General features: G+C 42.4%; 1 protein-coding gene across 5 annotated transcripts in view; it reads left to right on the forward strand.

Annotated features, from left to right (window-relative positions):
- Positions 1-19,138, forward strand: part of LOC144688711 (tropomyosin alpha-1 chain) — a 99,120-nt gene that overhangs the window by 64,706 nt on the left and 15,276 nt on the right. For 3 of the 5 annotated variants that reach the window (XM_078555580.1, XM_078555582.1, XM_078555584.1), the window contains 5 exons: positions 5,857-5,974; positions 8,673-8,743; positions 9,309-9,384; positions 11,292-11,354; positions 12,216-12,285. In XM_078555580.1, the coding sequence (XP_078411706.1) occupies positions 5,857-5,974; positions 8,673-8,743; positions 9,309-9,384; positions 11,292-11,354; positions 12,216-12,285 (398 nt within the window). Of the gene's footprint in view, positions 1-5,856; positions 5,975-8,672; positions 8,744-9,308; positions 9,385-11,291; positions 11,355-12,215; positions 12,286-15,435; positions 15,587-19,138 lie in introns of those variants that run through there. The other 2 variants (XM_078555581.1, XM_078555583.1) reach the window with 2 other exon arrangements.

The raw sequence follows: 19,138 nt of genomic DNA on the forward strand, positions 1-19,138 counted from the left end.
ATGTTACCCACTACACCATGGGCTTTTATTTTCCGCAATAACCTTTGATGTGGCACCTTATCGAATGCCTTCTTGAAATCCAAGTCCATCTAGAGGGTCCCCTTTATCCACAGTGAAGCCCACATCCTGTGAATGAATAAAAAAAAGTTATTCCTTCAAAGAACGCTAATGAATTGGTTAAACATGATTTCCCTTTCACAAAACCATGCTGACTCTTCCCCATTACGTTGAGTTTCTCTAAGTGCCCAGTTATAACCTCCTTAATGATCGACTCTAGCAACTTCCCCACGACAGATGCCGAACTAACTGGCCTATAGTTTCCTGTTTTCTGCCTCCCTCCCTTCTTGAATAGAGGGGTTATATTTGCTATTTTCCAGTCGAATGGAACCTTTTCAGAATCTAGGGAACTTTGGAAAATTAACACCAATGCATCTACTACCTCATTAGCCACCTCTTTTAAGACCCTAGGATGAAGTCCATCAGGACCTGGAGACTTGTCAGCCGCAGCTCCATCAGTTTACTCAGTGCTGCTTCCCTAGTGATTGTAATTTCATTAAGTTCCCCTCTCCCTTCCACCTCCTGATTTATAGCTATTACTGGAATGTTTTTTGTATCCTCAGTGATGGCAGATTTGTTCATTTCATCCGCCACTTCCTTATTATCTACTATTCACTCCCCACAGTCACTCTCTACAGGACCAACACTCATTTTACTTACTCTTTTCCTTTTAAATAACTGTAGAAACTCTTGCTATCCATTTTAACATTTCTAGTTAGCTTCCTCTCATACTCTAATTTCTTTTTCCTGATTAACCTTTTAGTCATTCTCTGCAGTTCTTTATGTTCTGACCAATCATCTACCCTGCCACTCATCTTTGCGCAGTTATATGCTTTTCCTTAAGTTTGATGCTTTCCTTAATTCCCTTAGTTAACCATGGATAGTGGGTCCTCCCCTTAGAATTTTTGTTTATAGTAGGAATATACTTATTCTGAGTATTCTGAAATATCTTCTTAAATGTCTGCCACTGTTTCTCTATTGATCTATCCCCTAGCCTAGTATCCTAGTTCATTTTAGCTAGCTCAGCTTTCACGCCCCCATGGTTGCCCTTATTTAAGTTTAAAATACTAGTCTTAGACCCACTCTTCTCTCATTCAAACTGGATGTAAAATTCAATCATATTGTGGTCACTGCTACCTAGGGGTGCCTTCACTCTGAGGTCATTAACTAATCCTGTCACATTACACAATAGCAAGTCTAATATAACCTGCTCTCTGATTGGTTCCAGAATGTGCTGCCCTAAGAAACTATCTCAAAAGCATTCTATGAACTCCTCATCCGGGCTACTGCTGCCAGTCTGATTTTTCCAGTTTATATGTAGATTAAAATCACTCATGATGATTGCTGTCCCTTTATCACAAGCACCCACTATTTCTTCTTGTATACTTTGTCCTACATTCGGTTACTGTTAGGGGAACTGTAGACCACTCCCACTAGTGACTTCTTTCCCCTACTATTCCTCATCTCCACCTAAACCGATTCTACTTCCTGATGATCTGAACCAAGGTCATCTCTAACTATTGCACCAATTCCATCCTTGATCAATAGTGTAACCCCTCCACCTTTACCTAGTTTCCTACTCTTCTTGAATATCATTTACCCTTCAATATTCAGGACCCAACCCTTGTCATCTTGCGGCAACATCTCCGTAATGGCTTTAAGATCATATTTATTTACTTCAATCTGCACTATCAATTCATTTCCTTTGTTATGAATGCATTCAGATACAGATCCTTTAGTTTTGTCTTTTTGTTATCTTTGTAATATCTAGTCTTGACTATTGATGTATTCTTAGGTTTTATCTCTGTCCCTTCCTGCTATTCTATGACCCTCATTACCATTATGGTGTCCTCCCTCGAATCTACCCCTTGATTTGCTGCTACTACCCAAGCTTGATCTCCCCCCCAACCTTGTTTAGTTTAAAGCCCTCTCTACTTCCCTGGTTATGCAATTTGCAAGAACATTCATCTCATGGTTCAGGTGTAGACCGTCTCAACGGTAGAGCTTCCACTATCCACAGTACTGGTGCCAGTGCCCCACGGACCAGAACACACTTCTCCCACACCAGTCTTTGAGCCGCGCATTCATCCCTCTAATCTTATTTGCCCTATGCCAATTTGCACGTGGCTCAGGTGATAATCCAGAGATTATTACCTTTTGAGGTTCTGCTTCTTAATTTGGTACCTAGTTTCTCATACTGATTATGCAGAACTTCCTCCCTTATCCTGCCTATGTCGTTGGTACCTACATGGGCCATGACATCTGAATCCTCCTCCTCCAAATACAAGTTCCTCTCCAGCCCTGAGCAGATCTCCTGAACCCTGGCACTGGGTAGGTAACACAGCCTTCTGGAGTTTCACTCTTTGCTGCAGAGAACAGTGTCAATCCCCCTCACTGTACTTCCTTACCGCTACATTCCTGTTTGCTGCCCTCACTTGAACAGCTTCCTGTGCCATGGCCAGCCTGCTCATCCACCTTGTAGACCTCACTTTCGTCCACACAGGTTGTGAACATCTCAAACCTGTTTGACAATTGCAAAGTATGAGGCTCCTCCACTACTGTCTGCTCGGTCCTATTACCTATCTCACTTAACGGTCACATCCTCCTATCTCTCACTACTGACCAAAGCGGACAACCTTATCCTAAAAGACTGATTGTCTTCTGGAATAAAGTGTCCAGGTATTTCTCCCTTTTGTGCAGTGTCTGCGGTTTGGCTTCCAGATCAATAATCCTGATCTGGAATTCCTCTAGTTGTTTACATTTTCTGCAGACATGTTTGTCATGGATCATCTTAGCATCCAAAAGCTCCCACATTCCACAGCTGCAACATAACACCTATCCAGCCATTGTTACTTATGTTAGTTAATTAACTTAGTTTAACTTGGAATAATTACTATGTATACCACACTTCTTTCCCCTATGCACTGAATTCCCACGTGAACCTAATACGCTACGTACTCAGTCTCCATCTCACTCTGACTTGGTTGCCTGTCTCCTCACGTGCCCCTTACTGATTGCCTGGAGTCCAACTGTCCAGCATTGCAGGTCCAAATGCAGACTGGTTACACTCAGATGAGGGTTCTCTAGCTACAGGTTAATAGCCACACACAATTTCAGGTAGGGTAGAGAGGTAGCCTTCTTTCCTTAGCTTGTTCTCCAACAAAACTGCCTTCAAAAAACTGGTTCACAATTAAAGTGCTTTGCAAGTCAACACAAACTAACAACTTTCTCAAGTACCATATAGGTCAGGTGATTTCTTGGAAGAGGCCCGCTTGTTTACAGTTCCAAGGTGAATTTATGACCTTTAATTTAATAATCCCAGGTTAGCATCCAGATGACCAGATCATGCCATGTCCTTCCATTTTGTAAAAGAAAATTTAAGTCTTGAGAGAGAGAGAGAGAGAGATGTTTCTAACAGCAGGAGCAAGAAGAGAAGCAATTACAGGTGATTCTCTGGCTGATTATATAGATAAGAACAGAACCAGGTGAGAGCAGTCTCCCCCAGCTGGCCGACAGTGGAGAGGTGTTGGAGGAGGATGGTGTGATCAAACCATGTCAAAGGCTGCAGACAGGTCGAGAGGGATGAGGAAGGAAAGTTTACCTTTGCAATTGTCACATTGGATGTCATTGGTGACTTTGATAAGAGCTGTTTTGGTTCTGTGGCAGGGGCAGAAGCTTGATTGAAGGATTCAAACATGGAGTTCTGGGAAAGATGGTAAGCAATTGGGAGGCGACAACAGGTTCATGGACTTTGGAGAAGAAAGAGTTTGGAGATGGGACTGTGGCTTTCAAGGACGGTGGAGTGAAGGATTAGGTTTTTGAGGCGAGCGGTGCTAATGGAAGATTTGAAGGAGAGAAGGACAACACCTGAAGAGCGAGAACAATTTACAATTGGGCGCCAGCATGGCAGCCAGGAGGGGAAGTTGGGTGGTCAGCAGTTTAGTGGGTTAAGGGAGCAGGATGTAGGTCTCATGGACAAGCTATGTTTGGAGGAGGCATGTGGAGAAACGGGAGAGAAACTAGAGAATGATATGAGTTCAGGGCCTGGGCAGGAGAGAGCATTAAAGGAAGTTTGGCCAGCTGAGGTCGGGAAAGGGAGGGATGCAGCAGAGGAAGCTGATTGGATGGTCTCAATCTTAGTGGCAAAAAAGTCCATGAGCTCCTTGAATTTGCTGTTGGAGGTGGAGGAGATGGAAGAGCAGCTTAAGTAGATGGTTTGCAGTAGAGAAAAGAAGCTGGGGGTTATCTTTGCATTCCAGAGTGGTCCTGGAATAGTGAACAGCTTTAGCAGATGAAAGCAGGACCTGACTTTGTTTTTGTGTGGTCCGGCCAGTGAATGGCTAAACCAGTTATCTACCATATCCATTCGAGTCCCTCGGACTTAAGGGAGTGGAGATGAGGATAATACCAGGGGAATAGCCAGGATGTGAGAGAGTAATCATTTCAGTGGACACTGAAATTCTGTCTTGGCACGTCATAACATTCAAGGCTATTGGCCAAGTGCTGGTAAATGGATTAGGTAGGTAGGTTAGGTGTTTCTCACCTGTCGGCGCAGACTCGAGGGGCCGAAGGGCCTCTTCTGCATTGTGATTCTGTCTTAAAGCATCAGAGATGGAGGTGAGGGTGTGGTTGGGCAAAACAGCGGCTGCAGAAATGTCAATAATGAATAGAGGGCTATAGGCTAAACCGTGAGGATTTTGAAAATGCAGTTGTACGTAAATTGGCTCATTTATTTCCCCCAAGAAGAACAAGTTCCCAACTCCCTACAGTGACGGAGTGAAGACTCCAATGAAGAAAGCAGTCTGGTGTTACAACCCGAGTTATTCTGACCAGGTATAGGCGATTCTATAGTTTAGTCTTTAGGAAGTCTGCCATTCAGTAGCTTAGTTTTCTTGTGTGTTGCCCATGTGCTATATGGAACAGGGCATTCTGTTCTAAAACCCTCGAGAGTCAGACTGTTGAGTAAAATGACCTTGGCCATCTCCTTTCTGTCACTGGACTTGGACCTAATTTGAAAAGGATGCTATGAAGCATTTAAAAGGAAGCTGGAAAGGCTGGCATAGGCTAACTGGGCCAAATGGCCTATTTCAGCAGTGTATGTTTGATGTAATTCTGTGTGACCTGGCTTGGGAGATGAGCAGCTGAAATTCATTTTATCTTGCATTATATGTATTCATTCTTCACCTTCTGATGGGAGAGTGTGTCCTTGGTGCATTCTTCACTTGACATCTATTGATATTGAGTACAATTAAGATTGTGAATTACATTGATTTTAAGCACAATTGTCAACTCCTCAGAATCTGCTACTTTTACAGCCGTGCACTATATCAATATTATTCTTAATCATATTCTATTTGATCCTTCATTTTATTGGTTGAGATCATGCTGATTGATTAACAGCGTAGATGGGGAAAAACTGTCCCCACTTGTTAAAGGATCGAGAATGAGGGGGAATAGATTTAAAGTGATATGAGGAAAATCTTTTTCACACAATGAGCGGTTAAGGTCTGGAGTACACCACCTGAAATTGTGATGGAGGTAGGTTCAATTCAAGCATTCAAAGGGAATGAGACTGTTATCTGAAAAAGAAGAATGTGCAGGGTTACGGGAAGAAGGCTGGGGGAATGGTACTAGATGAATTGCCCATTCGGAGAGCTGGTGCAGACACAATGGGCTGAATGATCGCCACCTGCGCATAACGATTCTGTGATTCATCTGTTGGGAGTTCAGTATTTTGAAGCTCAATACTTGTGCTCTTATTGCTGGTTTATCCCATTTAATCCCTGCTGTATTACTCAGAGGTATGAAGGTAATTGAGAACCGTGCGCAGAAGGATGAAGAGAGGATGGAGCTTCAGGAGCTGCAGCTGAAGGAGGCGAAACACATTGCAGAAGAGGCTGATCGCAAGTATGAGGAGGTGAGCACCAAAAGTCAACCTATTAATGATGTTCAGAACACTGCTCTTCATTAACCATTAAACCAGTTGGACTCTTGTAACCAATATCACAATGCACTCAGCCAGTGATGAACACTGCTGTTCCCCTTTGAACAAACATACATATGAGCATACGATTTAGGAGGGGTGGGCCACTTGGCCCCTTGAGCCTGCTCTGCCATATAATAATATCATGGCTGATCTGATTGTAATCTCAACCCCACATTCCTGCCTACCTTCGATAACCTTTCACCCCCTTGCTAATCAAGAATCTATCTAGCCCTACCTTAAAAATATTCAGACTCTACTTCCACCGCCTTTTGAGGAAGAGAGTTCTAAAGACTCACGACCCTCTGAGAAAAGCTTTTTCCTCATCTGTCTTAAATGAGCGACCCCTTATTTTCAAACAGCTCTAGATTCTCCCACAACAGGAAACACCCTCTCCACATCGACCCTGTCAAGACCCCTCAGGATCTTTAAAGGTTTCAATTAGTCGCCTCTTATTTAAACTCCAGTGGATAGAAGCCTAACCTGTCCTGTCTGTCCACACAAGACAACCCGCCCATTCCTGGTATTAGTCTAGTAAACCTTCACTGATCTGCTTCTAACGCATTTACGCCTTTCTTTAAATAAGGAGACAAGAACTGTACATAATACTCCAGGTGTGGTCTCACCAATGCCGTGTACAACTGAAGCATAACCTCCCAAATTCTGTATTCAATTCCCCTTACAATAAATGGTAACATTTTATCAGCTTTCCTAATTAGCTGCTGTACCTGCATACTTACGTTTTGTGATTCACACACTAGGACACCCAGATCCCTCTGAATCTGAGCTCCTCAATCTCTCACTATTTAGATGAGCTTTATTCTTCCTGCCAAAATAAACAATTTCACATTTGCCCACATTATACTCCATTTGCCAGATTTTTGCCCACTCACTTAACCTATCTGTCACTTTGTAGCCTCTTTACGTCCTCTTCACAATTTACTTTCCTACCTATCTTTGTGTCATCAGCATATTTAGCAACCATTCCTTCAGTCACTTCATCCAAGTCATTTATATAAATTGTAATAAGTTGAGGCCCCAGCACTGATGCTGGTGACACACCACTCGTCACATCCTGCCAACCTGAAAGAGACCCATTTATGCCAACTGTTTCCTGTTAGCTAACCAATCTTCTATCAATGCCAATGTGTTACCCCCTACATTATGAGCTTTTATTTCCTGCAATAACCTTTGCTGTGGCACTTTATCAAATGTCTTCTGGAAATCTAAATACAGTACATCCACAGGTTCCCCTTTATCCACAGCATATGTGACTCCTTCAAAGAACTCCAATAAATTGGTTAAACACTATTTTCCTTTTACAAAATCATGTTAACACTGCCTGATTGCCTTGAATTTTACTAAGTGCCCTGCTATAACATCTTTAATAATAGCTTCTAACATTTTCCCTATGACAGATGTTAGGCTAACTGGCCTATAGCTTCCTGCTTTCTGTCTCCCTCCCTTTTTGAATAATGGAGTTGCATTCAGAGATGCCAAACAGTCAGAATGAGAGGAGCAGAGATATCTGTGGGTTGTGGGGCTGGAGGAGATTGCAAAAATAGAAAGAAGATTTGACCACTGGAGTGAGAATTTTAAAATCATGGTTTTGCTCAACTGAGACCCAACATAGATCAGTGAGCACAAGGGTGATGGTGGGTGAGACTCTGGGTGAATTCAGACATGGGCAGGAGATTTTTTGGATGATCTCAAGTTTACCGAGAGTAGAATGTGGGAGTCCAGCCAGGATTGTGTTGAATAGTCAAGTCTAGAGGAAACATAGATGAAGGTTTCAGCAGCAGATGAGTTAAGGCAGCGTCAACGTCTGGTACTGCCACAGAGATGGAAATGGGCAGCCTTAGAAGTTCCATGGATATGTGGTTAGAAACTCATCTCGGTCAAATACTACAACATGATAGCAAATAGACTGGTTCAGCCTTAAATCATTGCCAGGAAGAGGGATGGAGTCAGTAGCTGGGGAATGGCATTTGTGGCAGAGACTGAGGCAATGGCTCAATGTTATCCGATGTTTAATTGGAGGAAATTTCTGCGTATCGAGTACTGGATGTTGGATAAGCAGTCTGATAATTTAGAGACAGTGGCCGAGTCAAGAGAGACGGTGGAGAGATGGAGCTGGGTGGCTTCAGCGTACATGTGAAAATTAGCACCGTGTCTTCAAATGCTGTCACCGAGGGGTAGGGTGTATTTGAGAAAAGGAGGGGCCATGGACAGATCCTTGGAGGACACCAATGGTAACGGTGTGGGAGCAGGAAGAGAAGTGATTGGAGTGATACTGTGGCTATGACTGGATAGATAAGAATCGGACCAAGTTGTGCTCTGTTCCCGTAACTCTGAAGGCTCCCAATTATTTTTCTCCCTTTGTTTGGCTCCCTCTCTGAAGCTGGAGGCTGGAATTGGGTTGCTCTGATGTTTAAAGGGAGGGACCTTCACTTTACCATGTGATAGAGCTGGCTGATGGGTGGAAGTGTGCTGTGCTGTAATGGGATTCTACATTAAAGTGGAAATTGGCCTCCTAATGCTGGTAGGAGATCCTGTTTGGGAACTGTGCATATTCAAGTGAGCTTGATGCCTGCTGATACCTCATTATGCTAAACTTATTTGACCTATACAGGTTGCCCGGAAGCTTGTCATCCTGGAAGGAGAGCTGGAGCGTGCTGAGGAGCGAGCTGAAGTCTCGGAGATGTAAGTCCCTTGATGGATGGGTTGAAACATTGTATAAGCATGAGGCCTATTCACTAACTTTGTACAACTCTGTTTTTTGGTTCACAGCTTTTAAACCAGTTAGTGGATGTTTCAGTTTTGACACTTTTTTGGTTTTAAATGAACCGTGAATACTAGAACAGGGCTTTATGTTAATGAGACTACATCTCCATGAGCCTTCAAGTGCAACAGGATAGTGCAGTCAAATCACTGAAATGGTCATGATCATCGATTTTTTTCCATGTGGCTCTGTGTGCGGAAACTTTGGTGTGGGGAGGGCTGTACGTGTGGTGATTTTGGTATGGAGAGGGGTTTATTTTATCTAATAAATGACCCAACCTGCTCCCTTAACTTGATTATTCCCAAAAACTTTATCAGGCAAGTGGAACGGCTCTACAGTTTTCCTATTCCTATCCTAGATTGTTCTTCACCACCTTCTGTGGTAGATTGAGTGTGTCTCATACTGATCACTGTGGGATTTAATGTTGACCTTCTGTTGCACGCAATATCATTGAATTCTCACTCTAGCTTTGTCTTCTTTATGCAGGAAGTGTGGTGACCTGGAAGAAGAACTGAAAAATGTCACCAACAATCTCAAGTCACTGGAGGCTCAATCGGATAAGGTCTGGCTCTGCTTTCCCGACTCACCTTTACTCCAGAAAATCAGGGTTAAATAAAGCTTGTAATAAGAGCCAGGCCTTTTCCTCTTTTCCCCCTCTCACTGTCTCTTTACTAATCCATGTCCCAGGCTGGCCAAGTTTGGAACTTCCTCTACTTCATGGAGACTGAGGAGGGTTTTGGAGCAGTAAGCTAAATGAAAAAAAAACAAAGATTTGCATTTATATAGCACCTTTCACTGCCTCAATGTTCCAAAATGCATTAAAGTCAATGAAGTGCTTTTTTAAGTGCTAGTCACTGTTGTAATGTAGGAGACACAGCAGCCAATTTGCGCACAGCAAGATCGCACAAACAGCAATGTGATAATGCCCAGATAATCATGTTTTTTATGATTGAGAGATAAATACTGGCCAAGACAAGGTTGAACTCCCCTGTTCTTCAAAATAGCGCCATGGGATCTTTTACGTCCACCTTGGTTTAATGTCTCATCTGAAAGGTAATGCAGCACCCACTCAGTACTGCACTGGAACGTCAGCCTGGATTATTGCTGGAGTAAGACTCCAACCCACAACCTTCTAACTCTGAGACTAGAGTGCGTAACATCTGAGCTACGGATATTGCTCAGAATGCCCGAGTTTAATTGCGCCAGCCCACTGCCTGCTAACCCAATGTATGCCTTCCAGTATGAATGACTACTTCTCCTTGTCTTCGTGCCAATACTGGTCAGTGACATATTAGATACCACTCCTGATTGCTGACTGCACAGACCATTTCTTTTTCACAAACGTGGGGCCTATCCCATAAATCCATAGAAAAGTTATGATAGAGAAAGAGGCCATTCAGCCCATCTTGCCTGCTCCGGCCAAAAAGAGAAAAAAGAAACTGGCTGCTCATTTTAATTCCACTTTCCAGCACCTGGTCCGTAGCCTTGCGGGTTACAGCACTTCAGATGCCGATGCAGGTACCTTTTTAAATGAGTTGAGCATTTCAGCCTCAACCATCAGTTGAGGCAGTGAATTCCAGACCAGAGTCCACTGGAGATGATACTCATCTGCTTCACTGGTTTCATTAGTTGTTGGCAAAATACTGTTCTGTAAAATTTATGATTCGTGGTTTACTGCTGTTTAATTTTTCACTCCTGTAAAATAAAAACAGTTTCTGAATCATTGGCCAGTCTGATCTATGAAGGATTTATTTGAAGCACTTTCTCTCACCCTCTGCTGCATGATGGGACTTTTGACATGTATGCAAACAATCCACCCACATGGTCCAGGCTTTATAACTGGCCATGTGTGTGATCCAGTCGTGCCAGAGTGAGTTGTCACCTGTGGTGAGATGGATTAGGAGAACATGATCCACACATTCACTAATATCCACCAATCCCTTTTGCAAGTTGTTCTTGTATCCTCTAACTCATTACTCTTTATCACTTAGTCACCTGCAGGGAGTGACAAATAGGAGGGTGGGTTTAGTCGCCAATAAATAGGCATCATGATTTGGTGCTTTGGTACATTCCTTAAAAACCAAACCAGGAAGCAGTTCTTCAGAGTATTGGAAATCTGGAACACTTCCCCTGCCCTTCTAACGCACCTCCACACCACTACCACCACCACAAAAGACTGTGGGTGTTAGGGGGGGTCCATCTGAACTTTCAAGACAAACTCTCAGATTTTTGTTAGGTGATCATATCAAGGGACATGGAATTGAGGTAGAGATGATCTAATTGATTGACGGGACAGGCTTGGAGGGGTACTATACAGCCTCCTCCTGTTCCTATATTCCAAATGGGAACAGCATGCTTCAAATTGCAAGAAAATTCCCCTGGTTTCTGGTAATTTGGTTTAAGGATTATGAATAAAATTTTGATGCCTGGAGTCTTGGCACTGTTACTAACTGAACTCTCTGTTGACAGTACTCTGAGAAGGAGGACAAGTATGAGGATGAGATCAAGATTCTGACTGACAAACTCAAGGAGGTAGGTCATTAATCACACTCCTCTAATACTGTGCTGCTCAAATTTAATGGAACGCCTGTTTTGCATTATTAAAATGGTACTGCCTTGGGTGGGATAAATCTGGATATGGGAAATTATTTTCCTCCATTTTAAAACGGACACTTTTTACATCAACCAATTGGGGTTAATGAGTAAAACCTGGTGCTGTTATCTGTCAGTCACAAAGGTTCCAGAATGTTTACAGTTCTTATCTGCACAATGTTTATCATTCTGATTTCTTTCTCTTCCCATCCTCCACCCAGCTTTAGCAGTGTAGAAAAGTGGGGAATGTGAAGCAAGAGCCTTCACTTATCTGCAGAATCTTTTTTTCTAAAAGTATTTTACAGACTGGTATGTTGCCTCTTTTTTACTGTGCCATCAGAATTAGCATCTTCCAGTGATGAAGTCATTATTCTGGCTACACTGATGTTTCAAAATATAACCTCCAGTTGAGAAGTTAGGAACAAAGAGCAAATTATAAAGTAACAAAGAAATTCAGCCTGTTAGTTGACAGATTAATCCTGGCAGTGTACAGGTCAACCTGTTGGATACCTGACCTTCAAACTATTACTCTGATCTCTGGTATGTAGCAGAATGTCTAGTGTCTGTTTCTGAATTCGGACTCGAAACGTTAACTGTGCTCCTCTCTGCAGATGCTGCCAGACCTGCTGAGTTTTTCCAGGTATTTTTGTTTTTGTTTTGGATTTCTAGCATCCGCAGTTTTTTGCTTTTATCTTAACCAATCCTGTTTGAGTGTATCAACACTTACTTCTTATGGCTGTAATCTTTACTTTCCACCTTGATCCTTTTTAATAATCCTGTTGATCTGACTTTGATTCCCAGGCGGAAACTCGTGCGGAGTTTGCTGAAAGGACTGTCGCCAAACTGGAAAAGTCCATCGATGACCTGGAAGGTACAAGATTTCTCATTGATTTAATAACTCCACCAGCTAATTGCTTGTGTGTCTGTCTGCCTCTTGATTTCTAATGACTCACTATTTCTCATTCTCTCTGTCCCTTTTTTTCTCTCTCTCTCTCTCTCTCTCACATATATTCTCACTTTCTTTTGTCTCCCTTCTTTCTGACTCTCTCTTTTGCTTCACTCGGACACTGATTCACCCCTCATATGAGAGCTGTAACAGAGTGCTGAGTACTTGAACTTAAGCAGCAGGCCAGACTGTTTCCTATTGCTACGTACAGAGCTCAAACTAACCTGTGTGCTCAGGCCATGTAAGGAGCAGAAGCTTTAAGAAGGGATTGTTTTCCTCATGATATCATTTCTCTTGAGAGGCGCTGAAAGCAGTTTTGTACTTTTTGTGCTCTGGTAACTTAGATCTTTTAAAAACTTGTAGTGTTTAATTTTGTCTTTACTTAAACCATCGTAACCCTCCCTCCCACATAGATCTACACCCTGGGAGCTGATGGAATTGGCTGTGATAAATTACTGGACCTGACACCACAGTCAGCCCATTTCCAACCCTAACTGCCCCCTCCTGGGCTTTCCCACACAAACTCCTGTAAAACTGTTTTCCAGGGTAACTGTCACACTCCCTTGTCCAAAGAAAAATCCAGCAACATTCTCCCTCCTCACCTCACCAGAAAAATGTTCAACCGTTGCAAAGATTATTAAAAAAAATGTTTATAAAATCTTGGCGGGGAGCATTAATGAATTGTGACTTCCCATTTTCTTAGCCTTGTATTTTTTTCAATATTAACCAAGCCGGCTGTGAATGTTTGGATGCTCTGCATCTCCCACGTGCCAATCAATGCCATTTATCTCATTCACTGCAACAACAGTGGTCACAAGCTGAATGACTGAGCCAGAAATATTTGTGTCTCAACAGCTCTAGGTCCCTTCACACCCCCACTCCCCCACCCCTGCCCTCCTCCAGCTGCAGTGTTTGTGAATAATTCATATGTATCATAGAACATCAGGAGTAGGCCATTTGATCTATCGGGCCTGTGCTAGCTCCTTGATAGAGCTATCCAATTAGTCACAGTCCCTCACTCCTTCCCTATAGCTCAGCAAATTTTTCTTTTTCAAAGTTTTTGAAATTAATAATAAAAAATAAAGGGAAGCAGATTCGAATAGGATATAACGTGGGTCCATATGGGGAAAGGTGAATATTGACAAATCTGCTCCATCTGAGGTTCCCCACCCCTCCCGACTCTATCCATAAGCTGACAGGCCATCCTAGCACACAGGGTGGTAATGGGATAGCAATAGACCTGTCCTTGTCTTTACAATGTACCCATTTCCCTACACTCGCCCAAAATAAAATTGAAGGGGATGCTCAAACGCATCAATGTTCTGTACAGACTCGCTCTGGCTGCTAGGATGATTGTCTAACACTTGGTATAAGTGGACAGTAGTTCTGCCCACTGTACATTACAGCTCCTGCTCCTAGCCTTTGGGGAGGGCTGGGGGGACAGTGCCAGGTGCACCGCTGCTTCCCACCCTTTGAATTTAGTGAGCCACTGAAGGGAGAACCATTGAGTCCTGGTGAAATTGGATTGCACATTGAGCAGGAATTGCCGAGTGGAGAGCGTAAGTAAGAGGGAGGTTGGAGTGTTGCAGGGAGGATGTTGAAGGAAGGGGAATGGGACTGATGGATTGCAGAGAGCAGGCATGGATGCAAAGGGCCAAATCATTTCCTTTTGTGTCATTATCACCATATGAAAGTGATCAGTGGACTTATAATTTGAGCGGTGTGACGTGGTAATAAACAATACAAATTGGATGTTGGGTTCCAAATCCCACAGATCGTGTTGAAGCTGCAGTGTGACCTGCTGAGACTGAGAGGTCTGGTCACTGTGATATGCTGACCGTCAGGCCCTAGAGTGCAAAGATTAATAATGAGATTCATCTCCAGTGTCATTGAGAGATTCCTAAACGATTCTCAGTGTCATTTTGGAGGGGTATTTAACAAAATGGAGAAATTGAGACCAATCATTCCAATAAATCATGGCAGCTGAATGGAGGTACAGGTTGAGTGTTGAAGGCATGATTAACTCTGAGGATTATCAGCTGAAGTAAGATCACAGTACAGATCTAGTTTAGGAAAGAGGCAGATGCTGCGATGGAATAGGTTTGGTATTTTAGGAAAAAGAGACATGCAGTTGAAGCTTTTCGTCGTGCACTCATCAGGACAAATGCATGAATTCCAAATTTCAAAGGGAGCAGCAGTTTATACTACATGAGAAAAGGTGCAGATTGGTGAACAATCCCAAGTGTACTAAGAATTACATTTATCAATTGGGTTCACAATTTGGCTCACTTATACTTGCTAGAAGCTACAGATATTAATACACAAGGATGTGGCCTCTGCGGGCAAAAATAACATGTCCAGGCCTCTGTTGAATTAAACAAAAGCATGGGATAGGGGTGGGGGCAATAGTTCCCTAGTGTACTCTCCAGGGCAATGTCTTGACCGATCAGAATCAACTTGCCGACCAACCAGCACCCTTTTGTCATGCAGAATAAACTGTTGCTCCCTTTGAAATTTTGGATTCTTGTGAATCTTTTTTTTCAGTTCTGTACTATTGTTTGGTATTTTGTAAGGATGAGATCATATGGGCTGATAGAATTTCTTTACCTGAACGATTTATGCACTTCTGAATATCTGAACCTATCGAGACACTTGCTGTAACAAGACATGTTGTTTGTTTTTAGAATAAACAAATTTTATAGAAACAGGAGGATCTTTTGCCACTAGACCTTGTATAGGCTTGAGTTTGCCTTAGACAGGTGCATTGTCCAAACAACAAATATGCATGGTTATTGCAGCATTTCATTTATTTCTAATAGTTATTTTCTAAATCCAACGTCAAACACTATTCCAGTGTCATCCTGAAAAGTCTTGTCTTGTTTTTGCTTTGATTTTACTCCAATAATTTCTCTCTTTTTTTGTTGTTTCCTTCACTTTTTCACTTCACCTTTTTCATTGATTTTCCACCAAACATCACATTCATCCCATCATCACATGTCCTCTTTACATCATAATCACTCGGTCACTTCTTGAAACCTGGCTGCCCGGCTGTGCCCTCTGCCCTTCAACCTCCAGATGAACTCTATGCCCAGAAGCTGAAGTATAAAGCCATCAGTGAGGAGTTAGACCATGCCCTCAATGACATGACTTCTTTGTAAATGACCTTTTTATCTCTCTCCCGCCTCACCCTCCTGTCAATTTTGCCTCTCTGCTCTTTTTACATCTTAATTTTCTTTCGTGAATTCTTGTTAATTTGCAATTATTTGGCTAATTGCATCAGTCCTCCTTTTCTGTTACCCTTGCTGTTCAACTTCCTGGTGTGAAAATAAAGCTGGGACTCTCTTGCTGTTGGTTTCCTCTGTTGTCTGTTTATATTTCCCTTACTGGTATATTTTGGTTTCTTTTGTCAAAAGTAATTCACTAACACCAGTGAGGTAACCGAATCAGTGATTAAAGTCTGACGAAGGTACCAGTGGATTCACAAGTTGATCACATAGAGACTGTCTAAATTTAACTGACCTCTCTCACCTGTGATTCTATAACTAAAAACAGAAAGCTAATGAATTCTCCTGATTAAAGAAAGCACCTTTACTGCACCTCAAAAGTCAATATAATTATTTTTCACATACAACACAGCATAAATGCAAACCTTTAGTTTCCACGTTCCACGTTTAGTTAATCCACGTTCCCAGGATATCTCGAGGTTCCTTATGGCTAATGGAGTTCTTTTCAAATGTAGCCGCTGCTGCAGCTTCTCAGCAAGCTCCCACCAGCAACGGTGTGATAACGACCTGATTATCTCTCTCAGTTGTTCATTGAGGGGTAAGCATTGACCATAGGGAGCTCCTCTGGTTGTCCTTTGAAATAAGGCCATGGGATCTTTTCAATCCACATTGAGGGCAGATGGGACTTTGGTTTAATGTTTGGTCCGGATGGCAGCATCTCAATGCAGCACACCCTCGGGAATGCTCTGGAGTCTAATTAAAGTCTCTTGAACCCACATCTTCTGATTCGGAGGTGAGAGTGTATCACTGACCCACAGGAAAAAACTTCCATTTATATAATAGCAGAATATTGCAGATACCGGAAATCTGAAATAAAAAAGAGAAGGGACCTCGACCTGAAATGTTAACTCTATCCACAAACGCTGCCTGATCTGCTGAGTATTTTCAGCGTTTTCTGTTTTTATTTCCCATTTCAATAAACTGAATCACGTCTCTCACATGTCACTACAACAATATAGATCATCAGATTATTAAAAAAAAAGAGCAGAAGTAGGCCATTCGACCCATCGAGCCTGCCTTGCCATTCCATGAGATTGTGACTGATCCGATTGTGGCCTTAACTGCACTTTCCTGCCTGTCCCCCATAACCCTTGACTCCTTGTCAATCAAAAATCTGTCTAAATCAGCCTTGAATATGTTCAATGGCACAGCCTCCACTGCTCTCTGGGGAAGAGAATTCCACAGACTAACAACCCCTTAGAGAAGAAATTCCTCCTCGTTTTGAAAGGGAGACCTTTATTTGTCCCCTAGTTCTAGATTTCCCTGCACATGAGGAAATATCATCCTCTCAGCAACTATTAAACAAATTGAATTACTTTAGTAAGCAATATGGTATATTTCTGTGCTTAGCAGAAGAGGAAGAGAAATTGTACAGGGTCAGTCTCGTCTCGGGCTGGGATTTAACCAAAAGACACCACCTCCCATAGTATAGTGCTTCCCTCTGCAATAACAGAAAATATTCGAAACATTCAACAGGTCAAGTAGCACCTGTGGAGGGAGGAATGCAGTTTTAACCGAATGACCTGAATGTTGCTACACTCCCTCTAGATAATTTTTAAGTCTTTAGTTTAAGTTTTAGATTGTGCCAGAGCTCGGAATTGACCTTGATCCCACGTCCTTTGTGACCCCAGATGTAGGAATGCTACTGAGTGAACTGGACTAATGATGGTTCAATGTGCTTATGCCTCTTGTGCATTGTATTGTGGAGACGAGAGAGGCTCGAGTACACACAGTGTACATTTTGAATCTTTAGAATGAAAATTGGTGCTTGGATTGAATTTAAGGAAGAAAAGAATTGCATTTATATAGCATCTTTCTTGACTTCAGGAAATAATTTCAATGAAGTGTCATCGCTTTTGCATTGGAGGGAAAGTTGGAAGCTAATTTTCACACAGTTAATAGTACACAACAGTCAGTGTTGAATTAATCTATTTTTGAATTAGGAAAAGCCTCTTGAGCCTGCTCCATCATTCAGTTAGTTTATTGCTGGTCTTCACCTCATTCCTTTCATCCACCTTAGCTCCATATTCTTGATTTCCTTGTCTAGTAACCCTAACCTAACGAAGATCTATCAATTGCTGTCTTGAAAGTTTCAGTTCATCCACAGCATTTTGGGGTCAGAACTCCAGTTATCTTTCTGTGTGAAAGAAGTGCTTCCTAATTTTGCTCTAATTTTAATGTAATGCCTCTTGTTCTAGGTTCCTCCAACAGAGGAACTAGTTTCTCTCTTATCTTCCCTGTTAATACTTTTAACATTTTAAGTACCTTGACTAGAACACTCCTTAATCTTCAAACTCAAACGTATCTAAACCAAGTTTATGGAACCTGTCCTCATAGTTTGATCTCATAAGCCACAGTATGATTCTGGTGAATCAACACTGCACCTTCTCCGAGGTCAATGTATCCTTCCTAAGGTGCAGTGCTCAAAACCAAAGGCTATGGAGTCTGACCACATTTCTATGCAATCTTATTTGAGCGATAAATATAAATATTGGCCAAGACACCAGGGAAAGCGATCTTCGAATAGCAATATGGAGCCTTTTACATCTACCTGAGGGGGCAGACAGGGCCTCTGCTTAACCTGTCATCCAAAAGACAACACCTCTGACAGTGCAGCACTCTCTCTGTATTTCACTGAAATTTTAGCCTGGATTATATGCACATGTTTTGGGAGTGGGGCTAAGAGTGCAACCCAGTGACCCAAGACCAACACCTAGGCCAGAATTTTCTATTCGGCATGCGGGGGTGGGCCTGACACACCAGAACACGAAATGACACGCAATGATGTCGGGCGTGCGTCCCAATGTCATCGCGCTGTCTCATGATATTTCGTTCGGCGGGTGCGCGCCGATAATTGGTAGGCCTATTAAGGCCATTAAACAGGTAATTGACATGAATGTTACACTGCCCATCCAACCTAACAACGGGCAAGCAAAAAGGCCAAGTGGCCTTTGCATTTTTTAGGAAAGCCCATCCACGAGCGGGATGAGGTTTCCTAAAGCTAATAATGATTATATAAAAACTTTTTCTGAAAAATAAAAACATGTCCCATCTCATGTGGTTTGTCTTGTAATCAGACTCATGTACCCAATATATTCGATGGCCTGGTGCAGTCAATCAGTTGAGTCACTTCCCTCCCTTAAAGCTCCATTTGCGCACACTGTGGGATTTACAACACTCAACATAAGTATCTCCGACTTTTAAATTAATATGGTGTTGATTTCACATTTGGTCAATTTAACACATCAATTATGTGGTACTTTGTCAAAAGTCATTTGAAAACCCACATACACAGTATCATGTAAAATTGGGGGGCCGAGGTTGAGTGGATAGGATGGACCTAATCACATTAACAGAGCGGTCAATAATCAGGAATCATAAATTTAAAGTAATTTGGTAAAAGGATTAGAGGAGTTGAGAATTCATTTCACCCAGAGGGTAGTTGGTGTCTGGAACTCGCTGCCTGAAAGGGTGGTTTAGGCAAAAACCTTCAT

The sequence above is a fragment of the Cetorhinus maximus genome, chromosome 13, assembly GCF_964194155.1.
Source record: "Cetorhinus maximus chromosome 13, sCetMax3.hap1.1, whole genome shotgun sequence".
In the NCBI taxonomy this organism is placed as follows: Eukaryota; Metazoa; Chordata; class Chondrichthyes; order Lamniformes; family Cetorhinidae; genus Cetorhinus; species Cetorhinus maximus.